At 54.1% G+C, this 15,882-nt stretch overlaps 5 protein-coding genes across 5 annotated transcripts; 1 reads left to right on the top strand and 4 right to left on the bottom strand.

Annotated features, from left to right (window-relative positions):
- Nucleotides 1-1,487: 1,487 nt before the first annotated feature.
- On the top strand, nucleotides 1,488-3,251 carry Z517_07256 (uncharacterized protein; the record flags this gene model as incomplete). The annotated part of the gene is made up of 1 exon (XM_013428994.1): nucleotides 1,488-3,251. The coding sequence occupies one exon, from the start codon at nucleotides 1,488-1,490 to the stop codon at nucleotides 3,249-3,251; it is 1,764 nt and encodes a 587-aa protein (XP_013284448.1).
- A 536-nt stretch (nucleotides 3,252-3,787) lies between these two features.
- On the bottom strand, nucleotides 3,788-5,883 carry Z517_07255 (uncharacterized protein; the record flags this gene model as incomplete). Its single annotated transcript, XM_013428993.1, has 3 exons — nucleotides 3,788-5,259; nucleotides 5,311-5,579; nucleotides 5,636-5,883. 3 exons carry the CDS (start codon nucleotides 5,881-5,883, stop codon nucleotides 3,788-3,790), a joined length of 1,989 nt encoding a protein of 662 aa, XP_013284447.1.
- An 868-nt stretch (nucleotides 5,884-6,751) lies between these two features.
- On the bottom strand, nucleotides 6,752-8,630 carry Z517_07254 (T-complex protein 1 subunit gamma; the record flags this gene model as incomplete). The annotated part of the gene is made up of 4 exons (XM_013428992.1): nucleotides 6,752-8,142; nucleotides 8,205-8,413; nucleotides 8,477-8,543; nucleotides 8,606-8,630. 4 exons carry the CDS (start codon nucleotides 8,628-8,630, stop codon nucleotides 6,752-6,754), a joined length of 1,692 nt encoding a protein of 563 aa, XP_013284446.1.
- A 711-nt stretch (nucleotides 8,631-9,341) lies between these two features.
- Z517_07253 (uncharacterized protein) lies at nucleotides 9,342-13,190 on the bottom strand (the record flags this gene model as incomplete). The annotated part of the gene is made up of 1 exon (XM_013428991.1): nucleotides 9,342-13,190. The coding sequence occupies one exon, from the start codon at nucleotides 13,188-13,190 to the stop codon at nucleotides 9,342-9,344; it is 3,849 nt and encodes a 1,282-aa protein (XP_013284445.1).
- An 864-nt stretch (nucleotides 13,191-14,054) lies between these two features.
- Nucleotides 14,055-15,515, bottom strand: Z517_07252 (ATP-dependent rRNA helicase RRP3; the record flags this gene model as incomplete). The annotated part of the gene is made up of 1 exon (XM_013428990.1): nucleotides 14,055-15,515. One exon carries the CDS (start codon nucleotides 15,513-15,515, stop codon nucleotides 14,055-14,057), a length of 1,461 nt encoding a protein of 486 aa, XP_013284444.1.
- Nucleotides 15,516-15,882: the final 367 nt, after the last annotated feature.

Raw genomic sequence — 15,882 nt, 5'->3', positions numbered from 1 at the left:
TGATGCAGTCAAGATATTCTCATTTCGTGATGGGTAACGGATCGATTGCCATCTGAGACGTAGTGTTGAAGCGAGGAAAGGAATAAATTGGTGGGAGTGTGGTAAGTAGCAGATGCGCAGGCGCAGTCACAGGCGCAGGTGGGGGAGGGAGACACACACCACGTCACCACTACTGCATACACATCATTCACTCTCACTTTCACACATACACACCGTCTACTCGTATGTCTATATCTCTTCTCTAGACCTCGGACAATCATTTCCAGTCAAGGTATCGACGACCAAAGCCAGATGAGCTCCGATGATGCCAGACTTACACACTCGCTGCATTCTTTGTTGCTCCATATGGACTCTGTCCACAATCAACCTCGCCCAACAGCTGTGCGCCCTCGTCTGCCTCCAATGGACAAGAAAGTCCTTCGACCAAACCCAAAATTCCCTGGATCTGGCGCTGGTACAATTGGCTCTCGCGTCTACCACCTCTCGCTCACAACTTTTGGCCTCATCAGTCTCATAGGCCCTTGTTTTCCGACCTTCAGCTGGCTGTCTCGCTAAGCTCGACCAAGTGCTCGCTACAAAGCCTTCCAGCGGTTGGCTCGCTACTGGGAATATTGGGGTCGAAAGCTTACTCGCAGCATGCCTCGTATTCGAGTGCTTGTGCCCGCTTCCAGTCGACTTATCCGAGGTGGCTTGGGTCGACTGCCGGTCTAGCCTCACTCCTATCCCAGCCGACGAGGGACACGATGCTCACGATGCTTATCTTTACCTTTTCAAAATATCCGCAGTAGGAATGAGCTTTTCATACGAGTATGATCACCACCCGTGTTGTACTTCTACCATCCGTATCCCTACCACCGAATCGGCTCGATCGTGAGAGGATAAAGACTGGAACGGAAACCGCATACTCTTCGCCACACCGGGATTCTTCTTTGTGAAAACATGAGCGTTCCGTATCATGGAGTCAGGAAGGTCATGGGGACAATGGTAGGTCAATAATTACGCACATATGGGCAACACGCAATCAGGTATTGTATGGATCGACCACGAAGTCAGTCCATTTGCTTTGTCGACTTGCGCTGGCCAGACCCTCGTATCATCGAATCAGCCTTACCCGATACATATCTAGAAGCGGCATACTGTTCAGCCCCAGGCTACTGGCCTTTTGAAGCTTGAAGTTGTTGGTTAGACCTTCGTATCAACGAGTCCGCCCAGGGCCACCGTCACGATGAAGTGCAATGAGTACACATCCTCAAATCCCCACCACATTCTCGCAGCGTAAGAAGATCCCAACACTCTTATCCCCGACTCCTCTTCCACTATCAATTTCCGTCTCCATGTTGTTCCTCTCTACTTTTCATATTCCTCTCCTTGTCCTCGGTTTGGTGTCAATTACTCTTGCATTAGTAGCACCTCGTGCAGTGGCGGATTGTCCCACGAACGGGTTTCAAAGCGGCCGAAAATGCATCCCATACGTCGAAAACAAAGACATGGCTGGCATAAAATTCAGCCTGTATACATGGACCGATCCAAAGGCTCCAGCATCTCCTGTTGCCGATCCCAAGTATCTTAAACCTCTCCAAAGCGCGGCAGCAAAGGTTCTCCCAGTCTATGCAGACCTCATGCAAACCAAGGTCAAGACAGTCAGAGTCTATCTCACAGAAGAAGATGGTACCAGGCGTGGAGCGACTGATTATCATGAATCGAACCCAACCATTTGCAGCGTTCGAGTCATTGGCTCTGGAGACGGACCGTCAAGCGACATCGAATCAGTTCAGCAAGCCCTAGCTCACGAGTTGTATCATTGCGTCCAAAGAACTTTCGATATGGAAAAGCCGGTCCAAGACGACTCACTTCCAAACAACTGGTGGTTCGAAGGGTCTGCAGAGTACTTTGGCAATTTCTTCTTCCCGGACACGAAACCAGACCACATGCAGAAATATGATCCAGCGTCACCACTCTACAACCAAAAGCATGACTTCGGCTATCCAGGCAGTCTCTTCTTTCAGCACCTCTCCAACATCTTCACCTCGAACAAGGAAATCCATGACTGGGTTGTTTCGCGCAGGGGCACGATCAGTAGTACACTTCAGAACGAGCGGCAGTGGCTTTCTTCAGACTCCTTCATTACCAAGCCGTTCCCCAGCTTTGCGACGGCGTTCAAGGATGATCTGATCTTGTACAGCGATGGTGAACCGGTCCCTCGTGACTTCAAAGTAAATTTGCATACAGCGGCATCCACTCTTTCAGATGAGCCGGGCGTCTACGACGCCGAGACCTATACATGTCCTTGGACCATTTGGGAAACACTGGACGTCGCGCTCCCTGAAAAACGGGACATCTCTTTCAAGTATACAGTGCCCAGCGGACAGGGCTCGAACGTGGTCCTGCAGTACTCCAAAGACGGGGAGAAGTCGTGGAAAACCGCCGGCAAAGGAGCAACTGTCAAAGTCGACTGTGGCAGCAAGAAGTACACCTTCCTCGCAACCTCGACCGGGAACGGCGATGTCAAGACCCCCGTTCCTGTGACAATCGAGTTCACGGTCAAGAAGAAGAAGAAGGGCTCCAATAAGCATAAAGCGAAACGTGATGAGACTGACGGCGATCCGTCTCCGAATGAAGGCCTGGAATACAATCCCCGACGGCTCCGAGCGGCTGACACACCGCCCCGTGAGATCATTGTCGTATCTCTCGACGACGACGATGGAGATGACGATGACGATGACGATGACGAAGGCGACAGCTGTTCGACTGACAAGTGCATTGTCGGGGACTGGAATCTCGATGTCCCGAGCATGCAAGCCTTTCTCTCGGAACAACTGTCGGCCTCGGACGTGGCGATCTCCAACGTCGCCGTGACGGGCTCCTCGAGTTTTAGTGTTAAGAAGGATCTCTCGAGCGCCATGACCTTCAAAGGCCTTGACATTGCCTACGACGGCAGCGCCAGCGGGTACGGCTTCCACACACTCATCGACATCACCGGCTCAGTGGACGGGACCTTGAAGCTCGGGAAGACCGCCGCTGGCGGCGACAGCTTCACGTGGACCAACGTAAAGTCGCAGGGTCTGGCCAAGACGACGACGACGATCGCAGGCTTCGACGATCCGACCGAACTCGACATCTCACTGGATCAGCAGTACGGCTCGGACACACAGGTCCACTATACCTGTACCGACAAAACGTTGCAAATGTCCGGCTACGTGGACTCGAAGTTTACGTGGGCGTATACGTGGACGAGGGAGACTGTGGAGTAAAAATGATAACTGTAACAAATCATATCAGGAAGCCTTTCTTCACCCGATATGTCCCATATTCGAAATGTATATATCATACATATATCCTACAATACTCGGTTAGTTTACTCGAATGTTTCCTGTTCTTTTTGTCCTTTTGTCCCTCTGCTCCGTCTGACCTTGTCTGCCTGCTTCACCTATGAGAAGACTTGACAGGACTTTTCTTTCTCTCCACAACAAAGGACTTACCCTATCTGTCTGTGTCTGTCTGTCTATCTATCTATCTACTCGTCGACCTATCTAGACGTGTCAAGACTTGTCTGTCTATCTGTCTCGAATATACCCGTAGAGTGTAAGTACATAGATGCTGGGACAGACGTATGCAACCAACCAAGGAATTACTCGATCAGTCACTCAATCAATGAACTTATTGATGGAGACGAGACGGATATATGACGGATGCGCATTCATCCTAAATCGCACTGATCGTACTGATCCTACCGTACTACTAGGTAGTTAAATCGGATCGAGTACCTACTTACCTAGTACGTAGCTGGCTAAGTGACCAGCCAGAACGCAAGACGGGCCATATACGCCCGTGAAGAAGAGGCTGGGGATGGAGAGTGAGTTCGTTGTCCTTCTTCCTCTCCCTCTTCATTTGCCGTCCCCTTTCCCTTTCCATTTCCTATCCCTGTCTTTGTCCTTGTCATCTTCCTTCTCGTCACAGTGGTCTTTGTCTCCTTACGCTGCATCCTCGTCACACGCGCCGGTTCGACCTCGATGAGATTCGGCAGCTGGTCTGGGCGACCTGGCGGCTCTGGCTGGTGAAGCGGGGGACGACATGGGCGCCGCCTCGCCTCAGGCGGCGGAGGTGGTCTTGGCGTCGGCTTGATCGTGTCTGGTCGGGGTTCCTCTTCAGACTCGCTCATTGCGCCATCGTGACCGCGGTGGCGTTCATAGGACCGCCATCGCTCGTAGTGGTATGGCAGGTGTTGCAGGTGTGCTTCGAGCCGTTCTTTCGCCGCGGCGGTGGCGGCCTCGCCGGCGGCTTTTAGTCTCTCGGGAGGGATGATGTAGTCGTCCGAGTCGTCCGATTCTGCATGTGGTCGAGGTGGCGGTGGAGGTGGTTGAGGAGGAGAAGGAGGCAGAGGATACTCTTGACTGCCGGGACGCAAGGGCAGCAGGACATAGTCGTCCGACTCAGCGGGACCAGCATCGCGTGCGGCGGGTGATGGTGATGGTGGAGGAGGAGGAGGATACTCTGAATATTCGGTTCGTCCACGGTATACCTTTTTCTTTTTCCGCTTCGCTCGTGCACGTTCCCGTTCCCATTCTTCCGCCTCTACTGCTCTGAGCCTGTCTCGCTCCCGTTCTTCCACCTCTTTGCGCTCTCTGTCCAGCCTCGCGGCCCTCATCCTACGCCGCTGGTCCGCGAGCTTGCGCCGCTTCGTAAACGTCTCCATTTTGGCCGGGTACAAAAAGTCCTCCTCCAAGACCTTGTCGGACGGCAGGAAGAACGGGTTGTGGTGCTGCTTCTCCTTGGCCGCCTTGTAAAAGGCCTTGGTGGCCTCGTCGAGATCGATCGTCGGCCCCTCGGGCAGACAGGTCCCTGGACAATATCCAAACAGGCAGACCGAATAGCGATCCAGCGGGAACCGCTGGCCCGTATCGGAGTCGTACCGGTACTCGGCCGGTTTACTAAAGTCGGTGAAGAACGGGAATGTCGGGCTCATGCCACGCAGTCGCGTGTTGATCTGGAAGTCAAAGTGCATCAGGAGCTCGCATTCGTCGTCGGTGAAGGGGATTTTGGCGTCTGAAGGGACCGGGACGATTCGCTCGACGGTGATTGGGATCGCGACGCTCTCGTAGATCTCGGGGACCCAGCTGTGCTGCTTGGATTCGACTTGGTAGTCCCAGTGCACGGATTCTTTGTACTCTCCCGAGTCCTTGGGGCAGGGGTGTTCTTTAGGAGTTACGCCGTCGGACACGACATGGACGGGATATGCGCTTGGGTCACCCAAACCTCGAACTGACAGCGAATATCAGCGCATGGCAAGGATGAGAGCAAGACAAGGCTCACACTTCTCCATAGATACGCCCTTGCGCCAACTTCGCATCTTCCGTGCCACAGTCAATTTGCGGTCCTTTTGCACGTGAACTTCGGGTGCAGGGATCGGTATAGTGCCTGCCATGCCTACACCAAGACCGGCACCGGTGGTCGTCGTCGTCTCATTGGAGATGTCGACGTCCACGGGCTCATCCCGTTCAGGATACCACAAATGGTGTTCCTTCTCCTTGTACAGATAGCGGATGGATATGGAATCGAAGAACTTGTTGTATTGCTGAGGACTGGGGCTGTCAGTAGCAAGCATGGTTGGAAACAACGGCGTTGAATCTCGACATACGCTTTTTCAAAGCCCAGAATCTCGACCTCGAGGGTGAAACTGGCCCTGAAGTGCAGATAGTCCCACTCCGGCTCGCTGTTTTCCTCCTCATCGTCGCTCTTTTTCTCGCTTGTTTGATCGTCCCAGTCCTTGTGACTCCGGGAAATGTAGATTGCGGGGTCTAGGATGCTGATCGAGGTGTTTTGCTTTGCCTGTGTCTGTCCAACCCGCTCCTCCAGGTCAATCTGTTGAACCCTGGATTTTGACATTGTCGACGCAGAACTGACATGACAGCATTTCCCCAGCCCATTATTTGTCTCTTTTGTCTTGTGCTTCAATGTCTGTCAAAAGTGCCAAATCAATCACGCCACGCCAAGTCTGCGAGTCGGTCATGATTCAAACTCGTATACGAGGCACTAAACTGCGTGAGGCAACAGTAGGCAGTACCAGCCAGCCTGATTACGACTTCTGGGAGAATCTGCTGAGAGGAAAGGAGCATCACGCGCCAAATATTTTTCGCCGGTTGCTGCGGTTTCGGTCTCCATGGGATCAGGCTCTCGGTGTAGACCGAAAAAGTTGCATTGCGACGGGCAAGCAGCACGAACGCCAAGGACAGCCTGATGCGATTCTGTTGGATTAGAGCGCCTAGCTTTCAAGATCGGGGGAGCTGCTGGTGACAGTCGCGGCGGTGGGAAGTGGAGGTAAATCGTAGGGCGTAGTTGACGAGTCAATATAAAACAAAGCATATAATATTGCGGCTTGACAGAGTCGGGGGGGAACAAGAAAAGGGAGGAAATGAGAAGATATCAGAAACTAAAAACTGACGCATTTCCTCATCGCAAGACTTGAATAAATCTGCGACGGTCAGTCACATAGACACTCGATGGAGGACAATGAGCTCCACGTACCATAGCTTCTATGGCTGTATATCTGGATGATCCATGAGTCCCGTGTCTGGGTCGTGAAAAGGGCTTCTTTTGGTCATATCCAGGCCTTTTCTTCTTAGCCTGAAACATCTTCATCTCATCCATTTGCTCTTTTCATTTCACATCATGACACCTAGCAACATGAGAGACAGTCGCCACTTGGCTTCCTGTTTTTCTTTCACCTTTTTTCCCCTCTCTTTACTGTCTGTCTTTACTCCTCCCCTCCTGCACCACCCGACAATCCACTTCCACCAACCTGCTTCGCGCTCTTCGCGCCGCAGATGTCGTCAACTCTCAATAGTAAGCACGCGCTTTCGACCGCCGTCTTGATGCTCTGCAGCTTGACCGCCTGGGGTTCCCACACGCCATATTCTTTCATGTCCACCACATTACCCGTATCACCATCGACGCCAAAGGTTGACTTGCCCTCGGCTTGTTTCGCACGGAGCTGGGTCAAGATTCGGATGGGGCTGGCACCGGCATTCTGGATGAGTGTTCGGGGAATGACTTCCATGGCGTCTGCTACAGCGCGGTAAGGCCATTGCATCACGCCTTCGATAGACTTGGCCTTCTGAGCCAGCCGCACGGAGACGGCCATCTCGGTGGCTCCTCCGCCAGGCGAGAGGCGTGGGTGGAACATGACGTTGCGAGCCACGGACATGGCGTCCTGGAGATTTCGTTCAATCTCGTTGAGAATGTCCTTTGAAGGTCCCCGGAGCAGGATGGTGCAGGCCTTGGGGTTCTTGCATTTCGTGAGGAATGTGAAATACTCATCACCGATCTTTTCAATCTCGAATAGACCGCAGCCCGTACCCACGTCGGACTCGACAATGTCGTCGACGCGATTCACAATGGTCGCTCCTACGGCCCGAGCAATGCGGTTATTGTCCGTCTTCCGCACTCTTCGCAGTGCCGTGACATTAGCCTTTTGGAAGTAATGTTGAGCCAGATCAGACACGCCCTTCTCGGTGATGACCAAATCAGGCTTGACCGACAATACCGCATCACACATCTTCTTGACCTGTTCCTCTTCAATCTGAAGAATCTTATTCCACGAGTCCTCATCGGTGATCTCGATGTTGGTCTGGGACTCGCCCTTTTTGTATTCAAGAGGACAGTCCAATAGCACGATCCGAGGGTTCTCTATCCGTCGGCGCATCGAGGCGTGTGTGATGTCCTTATTCAACATGACTCCGTCCAACACTCTCGAGTCCTCGATTTCGCCCCCGGGAATCTTCTCTACTCGGGCGTATCGCTTGATATCGATCTCCACGGGTTTCGTAGGGGCGGGCGTAGGAGCCGATTTCGTGGTCCCGTTGGCTTGGGGCGCATTCGAAATGGACGTCTGGTCCTGAGATACAGTCCGGACGGCGTTGAGAGCAAGTGAGCACATGAGTTCTGAGTATCGGGAGATGGTCTTGGTGCCGATGGAGGATTCAATAAGCGAGATCATGGCCTTGTCGCTCGAGGTGTCGACGGGGATGGAGATCTCTTCGACAATAGCCAGTGCGTCCATGAGGGCCTTTTTGAAAGCCTGGATAATCACCACGGGATGGATATTCCGTTCGAGTTGAGGTAGTGCTTGCGCAAGGATCTCGCCCGCTGTCAAAATATTCCGTCAGTTTTACCCGTTGACCTTCCAATGTGACAAGAAGTTTTAATACCTAATATGATCACCGTCGTTGTCCCGTCACCGACCTCCTCATCCTGCGTCCGACTCAACTCAATCATACTCTTTGCCGCCGGATGTGCGACCTCAATCTCTCGCAGGATAGCGTGGCCGTCGTTCGTGAGGACAATGCCACCCATGGGATCAAGCAGCATCTTCAGCATCGCTTTGGGGCCGAGACATGATCGTATGATATCCGCCACGCTGTATTAGCCAGTTAGCGAGCGAACGAGGGCTGAGAGATGGTTTGGAACCGGTGACACTCACGTTTTCGCTGCGGTGATGTTTGATATTTGCGCCTTGCGCCCGACTTGTCTCTCGCCATTCGCCGTGTCTAAGAGAGAATAGAGGTCAGCGTCATCTCCGCGAGGGAAATGCTTGGGTTCATTCACTCACTCATAACCACCACCGGCGCCTGCATCCTGCCTGCGGTTTAGGCCTGGAAGGCCGGAGTCGATTCTTCACAAATTCGAACTGTGGGTATTGTAGGTATGGAACGAGGGTTCCAACAAGAGGCGAGGACTTGTTACCCTTCGGCTAGATTGCAGAATGGTAACGACCGGCTAAAGACCCTGGGGTTCGTTGTCTGGCTAATATGTCACGGTGTAATTAAAGGCCTGTGCGATCTGGTGGATGGAATGATCTCCAACTTTTTTGCAAGACGTGCCGGTCCCGCCAGGCTGCGCTAGTCCATATTCGATCACCACTCAGCCTTGCCCTTGAACCAATCACAACAGGCGGAACGCACTACAACCTGCTGTGTGACTTATGCTTACCGACTGACACTGGCTGGTCATGTGGTACAAGGACTATACCCCCTCGTCATAAGAAGAGCAGTACAATCTACTTGTGTGTGTCAAAGCTTTTACATCTTGGAATGCTACTCCCAACACGTTTATATTATGCTATGACTCTTGTCCCTCATGGTTGCCGCTTGCCTCCTATGCTCTCATTATGCGTGGCAGGCACGAATGTCCTGTGTTTTGGAGCTGCTGATCCTTTTTTACATAAACGAAGAAATAACTCCCCCTCTTCAGTCTTCGAGATTGTTCCATGGCAGCCAAGTTAAACTGCCTCGAACACAACCCCACAGAGAGCAACGATGGGTGGAACGCCGCATTGGGATGGTTGCTTAAATCGGCTCTTCCCGTGGCTCGATCAAAATCTCATTCACAGCAACATGTTGCGGCTGCCTCAGTGCATAGACAATCGAATTGGCCACATCTTCCGGATCCAAGATCTGTGCTCCGGTCGGTTCACCGTACTTTTTGACTGCTTCTGCATCTGTGGACATGCCCAGGAGGTCAGTCGCCGTGTTGCCTGGTTGCACGCTCGTGACACGCAACCCAGTCCCTGCCGTTTCTAAACGCAGGCTCTGCAGCGTGGCTTCGACAAAGAACTTGCTGGCTGAGTAGACGCCTAAGCCAGGGAAGACTTTACGGCCGGCGTCCGACGATATGGCGACAATGTGCCCATTCCCGCGGGAGATCATTGACGGCACGACTGACGAAAGGCAGTGCAAAAGACCTTTGCAGTTCACGTCGACGGTGCGGTCCCAATCTTCGACGTGGGCATTGGCCATCATGGTGTAATACATGACGCCAGCGCAGGAGACCAGGATATCGACCGGTCCAAGTTCGTCATTGGCCGCTTTGATGAGACTCTCGACCTGCTTCCTGTCCGTCACGTCCGTCTGTCGCACGATCACCTTGCCCTCGCGGACCACGAGCCGGCTCTTCACGGCCTCGAGAGCGTCCGTGCGGCGAGCCCCGAGAGCTAGATGGAGGCCTTCCCGTGCCAAAGCAGCAGCAACCGCAGCACCGATTCCGGATGAAGCGCCGGTGATGACAGCCACTCTCCCGCTCAATGGCCCTCTTCGGATGGGTTGTGCTGTTCCGCCAAGAGCATGTTGGCGTGCGGGAGGATGTGGCAGCCATCCTCGAGCAAACCAATGGCGAGCGTACGTTTCGAGCAGGACGCTGTCAACCTTGGGTCGTTCAACAACCGCCCGCAAAGGCCTGGTGGCGGCATTGTTCAACACAACAATGCCTCTCAAAAACTCGACGCTGGGCATGCCGCTGCGGAGGATGTCAATAGTAAAGGCACCATCTCCACCTTTCAGAGTGCCTCTGTTTTCCTGCCATCGAGCCACCCATTCGTCCCAAGGGAGTGGTTTGGTGGGATATCCAAGCTCTTCTAGGTCTTTAAAGACTGATCTAGTTGGTACAGGATCAGGATCGCCGAGGTGAAACACGAACTGCGTGGTGTTGGTCTGATTCGAGAGATGGATGATGGCCTTGCTGACAAAGTCGACCGGGGTCATCTCAGCGCGCCAGCCTTCGACATCTGGAGCATATCCCAGGTTGATGGACTCAACAATGATCGCATTAAGAAGATCCCACGCGTTGCCTGCGCCGGTGGTACTGTGTCCGCTAATTGTACCCGCTCGGTGAATCTTGACAGGCAGGCCTCGACGGCCAGCTTCACGCACAAGTTGCTCTGCTACCCACTTTGACTGGCCATACCCATCGGCCAGCTTTTCTGGCACATCGTCCACGTCCAGCATGGCATCCTCATCCCACCCATCTCGAGATGGCGGCAATACACCATTCGTGGAGATGTACTGCACCGTGGCTCCAGCGCGACATGCCAGACGCAGGATCTCCCTCGTTCCGCCTACGTTCGCGTCCCGAAGGGCTGCATACGGGTACACAAGGTTGACAGTGGCGGCAGCGTGGATTATGACCTGGACACGGCCCGTGAGTTCTTCGAAAGCTTCCGGAGGGAGACCTAGTCGAGGGCGGGATAAATTGCCGGGGATGATCTCAACGCGTTCCATAATCGAGTCCCGCCACAATCCCATATCGAGGAGATGCCTCCGCAACCTCGCTATACCTGCTGGTAGATCGGCTTCTGAAGGGTCATTGAAACGGACAAGACACAAGATTTTGGCAGAGGTGCTTTCCAACAAATCATTCAACAAAAATGCACCCAAGAAGCCAGTGACACCGGTCAACAGGATTGTGTGTGCTTTGCTAGCTGCACATATGCTAGCATTTGTCGGTCGAATGCTGTCCTCAAGAGTCGAGTCTTTCCGAAGGACATCAGGCAGATGAGCTTGCACCGCCGCAGCGTGACCGTCGCGCACAGATCGCACCGTTTCCAGGTGGCCGTTGAGAGTCGCTGGATCGACGAGTCGTGCGAGAGGCACCTTGACACCCAGCACCCTGGAGAAGCGTGCAGACAAATCTGCAAGCGTCAAGGAGTGTCCACCAAGGTCGAAAAAGCTATGTTCTGGCGTTATGGTGCTGCGTGAGATCTTCAGACTCGCAGCCCAGATCTCAGCTATGGCTTCGATATCAATGGGGTCTTGGTCTCCTTTGTGCCCGTTCAACGACCCATTGCCATTAGCAGCTTTGGGGCTTGGAGGTGGAGGAAGGCGCTTGAGGTCAACCTTGCCTGACACCGCGTTGGTCGGCAGCTCCTCGACTTCCACCCACAGAGCTGGAATCATATAGTGAGCCAAGTATGGCGAGAGCGTCCGTCTCGCAGCTGGACTGTGACCTAACTCATTGACCTCCAACGCTGGGCGATCAGCGGACGACTCCTTGTCCCGGACGACATATGCAACCAATTGCCGGTCCAACCCCTCGCCATGAGCTGTGACGGCACAATGTCGCACGGCAAGGTGTTGAAGAATAGCGTGCTCGACCTTTCCGGGGACGACGGAATAGCCACGAAGCTTGATCATGGCTCCGACACGACCAGTGATTTCCAAAAGGCCGGACGGAAGTATTCGTGCTTGATCACCGGTTCTGTACATCCGGGCTCCCGGTGCCGAGTCAAATGGGTCCGGCGTAAAGGCTTTGGCGGTTGTCTCGGGACGATTGATATAGCCACGGGCAAGAAGTGATCCGCCCACGAAAAGTTCTCCACTTTCTCCGGCTTGCACTTTTTGGCCACTCTCATCGAGGATGTAGATGTGTTCGGGATCCAGAGGTGGGCCGACCGGACAGTAGTTTGAGGCGTCGTCGAGCATGTCTCCAATGTTTCCGCAGGCAATCTCGTGGGTCTCGCAGGCGCTGTAGCAGTTAAGCAGTGTCGTGTTGGGTAGGGCTTTGATTGCTCGACGGGCCAAGTCGGTTGTCACAACTTCACCATTCAGCCACAAGGTGCGCAGCTTCGGCAGGCGAGCTCCGATCTTTGGATGCCGAGACAGCACAGCGGCTAGGAGCGTCGGGGTCATGAGAGTCTCGGTGATATTCTTAAAAGCGAGCAGGTCCACCAGGACGGGCGGGTCGTAACTGGCCTCGTCTGGCACTGCAACGACGGTCGCTCCTCGCAGCAGTGGCCGCAGGATCTCCCAGATGAAGAAGACATTGCAGGCAACACGATCCCCAGGCTGCAGGTCACGAACGCCGAACCGCAGGTTATACGAAAGCACAGGAGCTCGGTGAGGGTTTGCAATGCCCTTTGGTTTGCCCGTGGTTCCCGAAGAATAAGAGACGAAGGCCAGTCTGTCCAAGTCATCATCAGCAGGCAGCGGAGGAAGGTCTTTCACATCTCCGTTGGGAGGTGTCTGCTCTCCTTCTTCGTCCAGAGTAATGAGAGGAATGCCCTCCTTGATCTTACCAACCTCGGCCCGGTATGTGACGACTACAGCTGGTTGGGCATCATCAATAACGTCTGCCAGGAGCTCCGGGGGGTATGCCAGTTCCAGGACGAGAAAGGCTCCGCCTGCCCGAAGCGCAGCGAGACAGGCAATGACATAGTTGGCACTGCGCGGGAGCAGCACGCCAACGAGGCTGTCTCGGCCAACCCGGTGCTTGCGGAGGCGATGGGCGAGAGCTTCGACCTTTTGGTCAAGCTGGACATAGGTATATGTCGTCGTCTCGTCCTCCAGCGCCACAGCATCGGGTGTCCTTTGAACCTGTTGTCGAAAAAGCGCCGACAGATCCTTGTTGATATCGATGACAGGCATGATTGTTTCTCTTCTCTGGTTTCCTCACAGTGTACTCGGTATGTGTGGGTCCTTTCAGTCGGGAGGATAGTTTTTCCAGCCCGACTCTGCTACAGACCGGTTCCCATTTTTCTCCTTTTTTTTTTATGGAATCGACCTTTTGAGAAATGAATTAATGAAAAGGAAAAGGAAAGAGACTTTTCATCTATCATATCTCATTTTCGGTTTTTGAGGGTTTCTCCGATGGGCCAGGAAAAAATGGATTTTCTGTTGAGGCCCAGTGGGACAGACGATTCCCTCCCACGCTTATTGCCAGGATGTTTGACCAATGAAGCCACAGCATCGGGCAAGACGTCATCGCAAAAACTTTCGAGATTGGCTTGGATGGCAGATGGACGTCGTTTAATTCGCCGGCCTGTGAGAGGTTTGGGGGCGCGCTGCATTGCTCGAGTGCTTAGCATGGGATTTATTGGCGAGTGACCAAGGATTGAGAGAGTAATGATGTTGTTGTGTTGTTTGTATAACCGATGCCTAAAAATTGGCCAGGAATGGAATTTTATCCCATGATTCTCTGTGCGTGCTGTACTGAGTACTGAGTACTAAGTATATGTCCGTATCTAGCGCTCTAGTAAGTACCGAGTGACTGCGCTTCCTGATCGCAAGGCTGCTCTAGTACTCTTTCGACCAGATCTAGAGATCGGTAGATAGGTACCTAATGTATCTACCGTACCGTAATAGCACCTTGCATGTAGGTAGGTGGCTAAATAGATGCCTAGTACCTAGCACCTTGGTACGAAAGACCGACACACCCATGCATGCATGAAATGAGAAATCCCCAAGGACCCCTGAAAACGTACGTAACTCATTTTTACTGATGGGAAGAAACTATCCCTCGTCTTGATCCATATCATCTCGACTCCGCTTCCCACCACCACTTCCCACGCCCTTGGCTCCTCGCTTGTGTCGGAGGGTGGCGCCCTTCTTGCCCCGGTTCTCGTGCAGCTCCTTCATCTCCATGGCGGCGGCGCGCTGGGCGTCGCCGACCCGCTCGGCCAGCACCATGACCTCCTCCTTGACAGTGTGGTGCTCGTCGAGTTTCCTGCCGAGGGCGCCCTCGATGCGCATCCACAGCTCCACGTCGTACTGCGTCACGAAGGAGATGGCCTGGCCGCTCTTGCCCGCCCGCGCGGTGCGCCCGACCCGGTGGATGTACGTCTTGCTGTCGTGCGGGAGGTCGAAGTTGATCACGAGGTCGACCGAGGGTATGTCCAGGCCGCGGGACGCGACGTCCGAGGCGACCAGCAGGTTGCGGGATTTGGCGCGGAACTTGTTCAGCGCGGCGAGGCGCGCTTGTTGCGAGAGTTGTCCGTGGATGGGGATCGCGGAGAAGCCGAGCGTGCGTAGCAGGATCGAGATGCGCTGTGCCTCGTTGACCGTCCGGGTGAAGATGATGCCCGTTTGGCCGGCGAGTTCGTTCAGCACGTGGATCAAGTAGAGGTCCTTGTGCTTGTGCGGGATGAAGAGGTAGGATTGGATCAGCGTCGACACCGTCTGGTACTTGTCCTGGGACACGGCGACGCGGAGCGGGTTCGACAGCGACGCCCGCTGGAGAGACTCGACCTTGCTGGACATGGTGGCGGAGAAGAGATACGTCTTCCTCCCTTCTCTCGGCAGGATCTTGAGGATCTTGTCCAAAATCGGCCCAAAGTCCAGGTCGAGTAGGCGATCGGCCTCGTCCATGACCAGGTACTTGAGCTGGCGGAGTGAGAAGCCCTTTGTGTTTTCCAGGTGGTCCAGCAGCCGGCCCGGCGTGGCGACGACGACGTGCGGTTTCTTGCCCAAAGCAATGGCCTGCGGGATCATGTCCATGCCCCCGACCAACACGGCGCAGCGGACCGCAATCAGCGAGCCCAGCGCCTCGACAGCCTGGGATATCTGATATGCCAGTTCTCTGGTCGGTGCCAGGATCAGCGAGTGCAATTGCTGCGGCTTGTCCATGAGCGCCTGCAGGATGGGCAGGACAAACGCCGCCGTCTTGCCGCTCCCAGTCTCTGCCAGCCCGATGAGGTCCCGACCCTGCAGGGCCAGCGGGATCGCTTCAGCCTGGATGGGCGTCGGCGCCTTGTATCCGAGTCGGTCGCACGCTTCGCAGAGCGACTCGATGATCCCTAGCTCTTTGAACGTCTTGGGCTGCGTCGTCTTGTTTGTCTGCGTGTCTTCCTCCTCTGCGTCGCTGGTTGGTGTGGTCTCGGATTCGGTGGACGACTTTACAGAGTGATGACCTTCATCATCATCACCCGAGGACGACTCATCGTGACTCAATTTCCGTTTCTTGAGCGGCGGCATCTTGTTCTGGGTGTGGTGTCGGGGAGGGAAATAACCAGGGTAGCGGTCAACCAAGGCGAAGGATGGAAAAGTTTTGGGTGCGCAGAGGAGTGGGCGAAATAATTATTTTTTGGGGGGTGTTGGACGTTATCTTATCGCCCCGTGATCTGCAGCCTTGCACGCCCAGAGAGGCAAGGGCTTCGCACTTGTTCCGGGTAAACTTTGGGGAAATAGTCGCCAGTGGAAAAGGTTCCCTCTCACCTCCATGGGCAGAGCTTCGTGTTACAGTCATGATTCGATATTTTGCGGGACCATCTACGGCGGTAACCCAACATGGGTGAGTATTGTATGGGAAAGCGAGGATATCTATCACCGAGGCAAAAAGACG

This window comes from Fonsecaea pedrosoi, assembly GCF_000835455.1.
Source record: "Fonsecaea pedrosoi CBS 271.37 unplaced genomic scaffold supercont1.4, whole genome shotgun sequence".
Lineage (NCBI taxonomy): Eukaryota > Fungi > Ascomycota > Eurotiomycetes > Chaetothyriales > Herpotrichiellaceae > Fonsecaea > Fonsecaea pedrosoi.
Note: the sequence above shows the minus strand (reverse complement) of the source record. Positions and strands in the feature narration are given on the sequence as shown.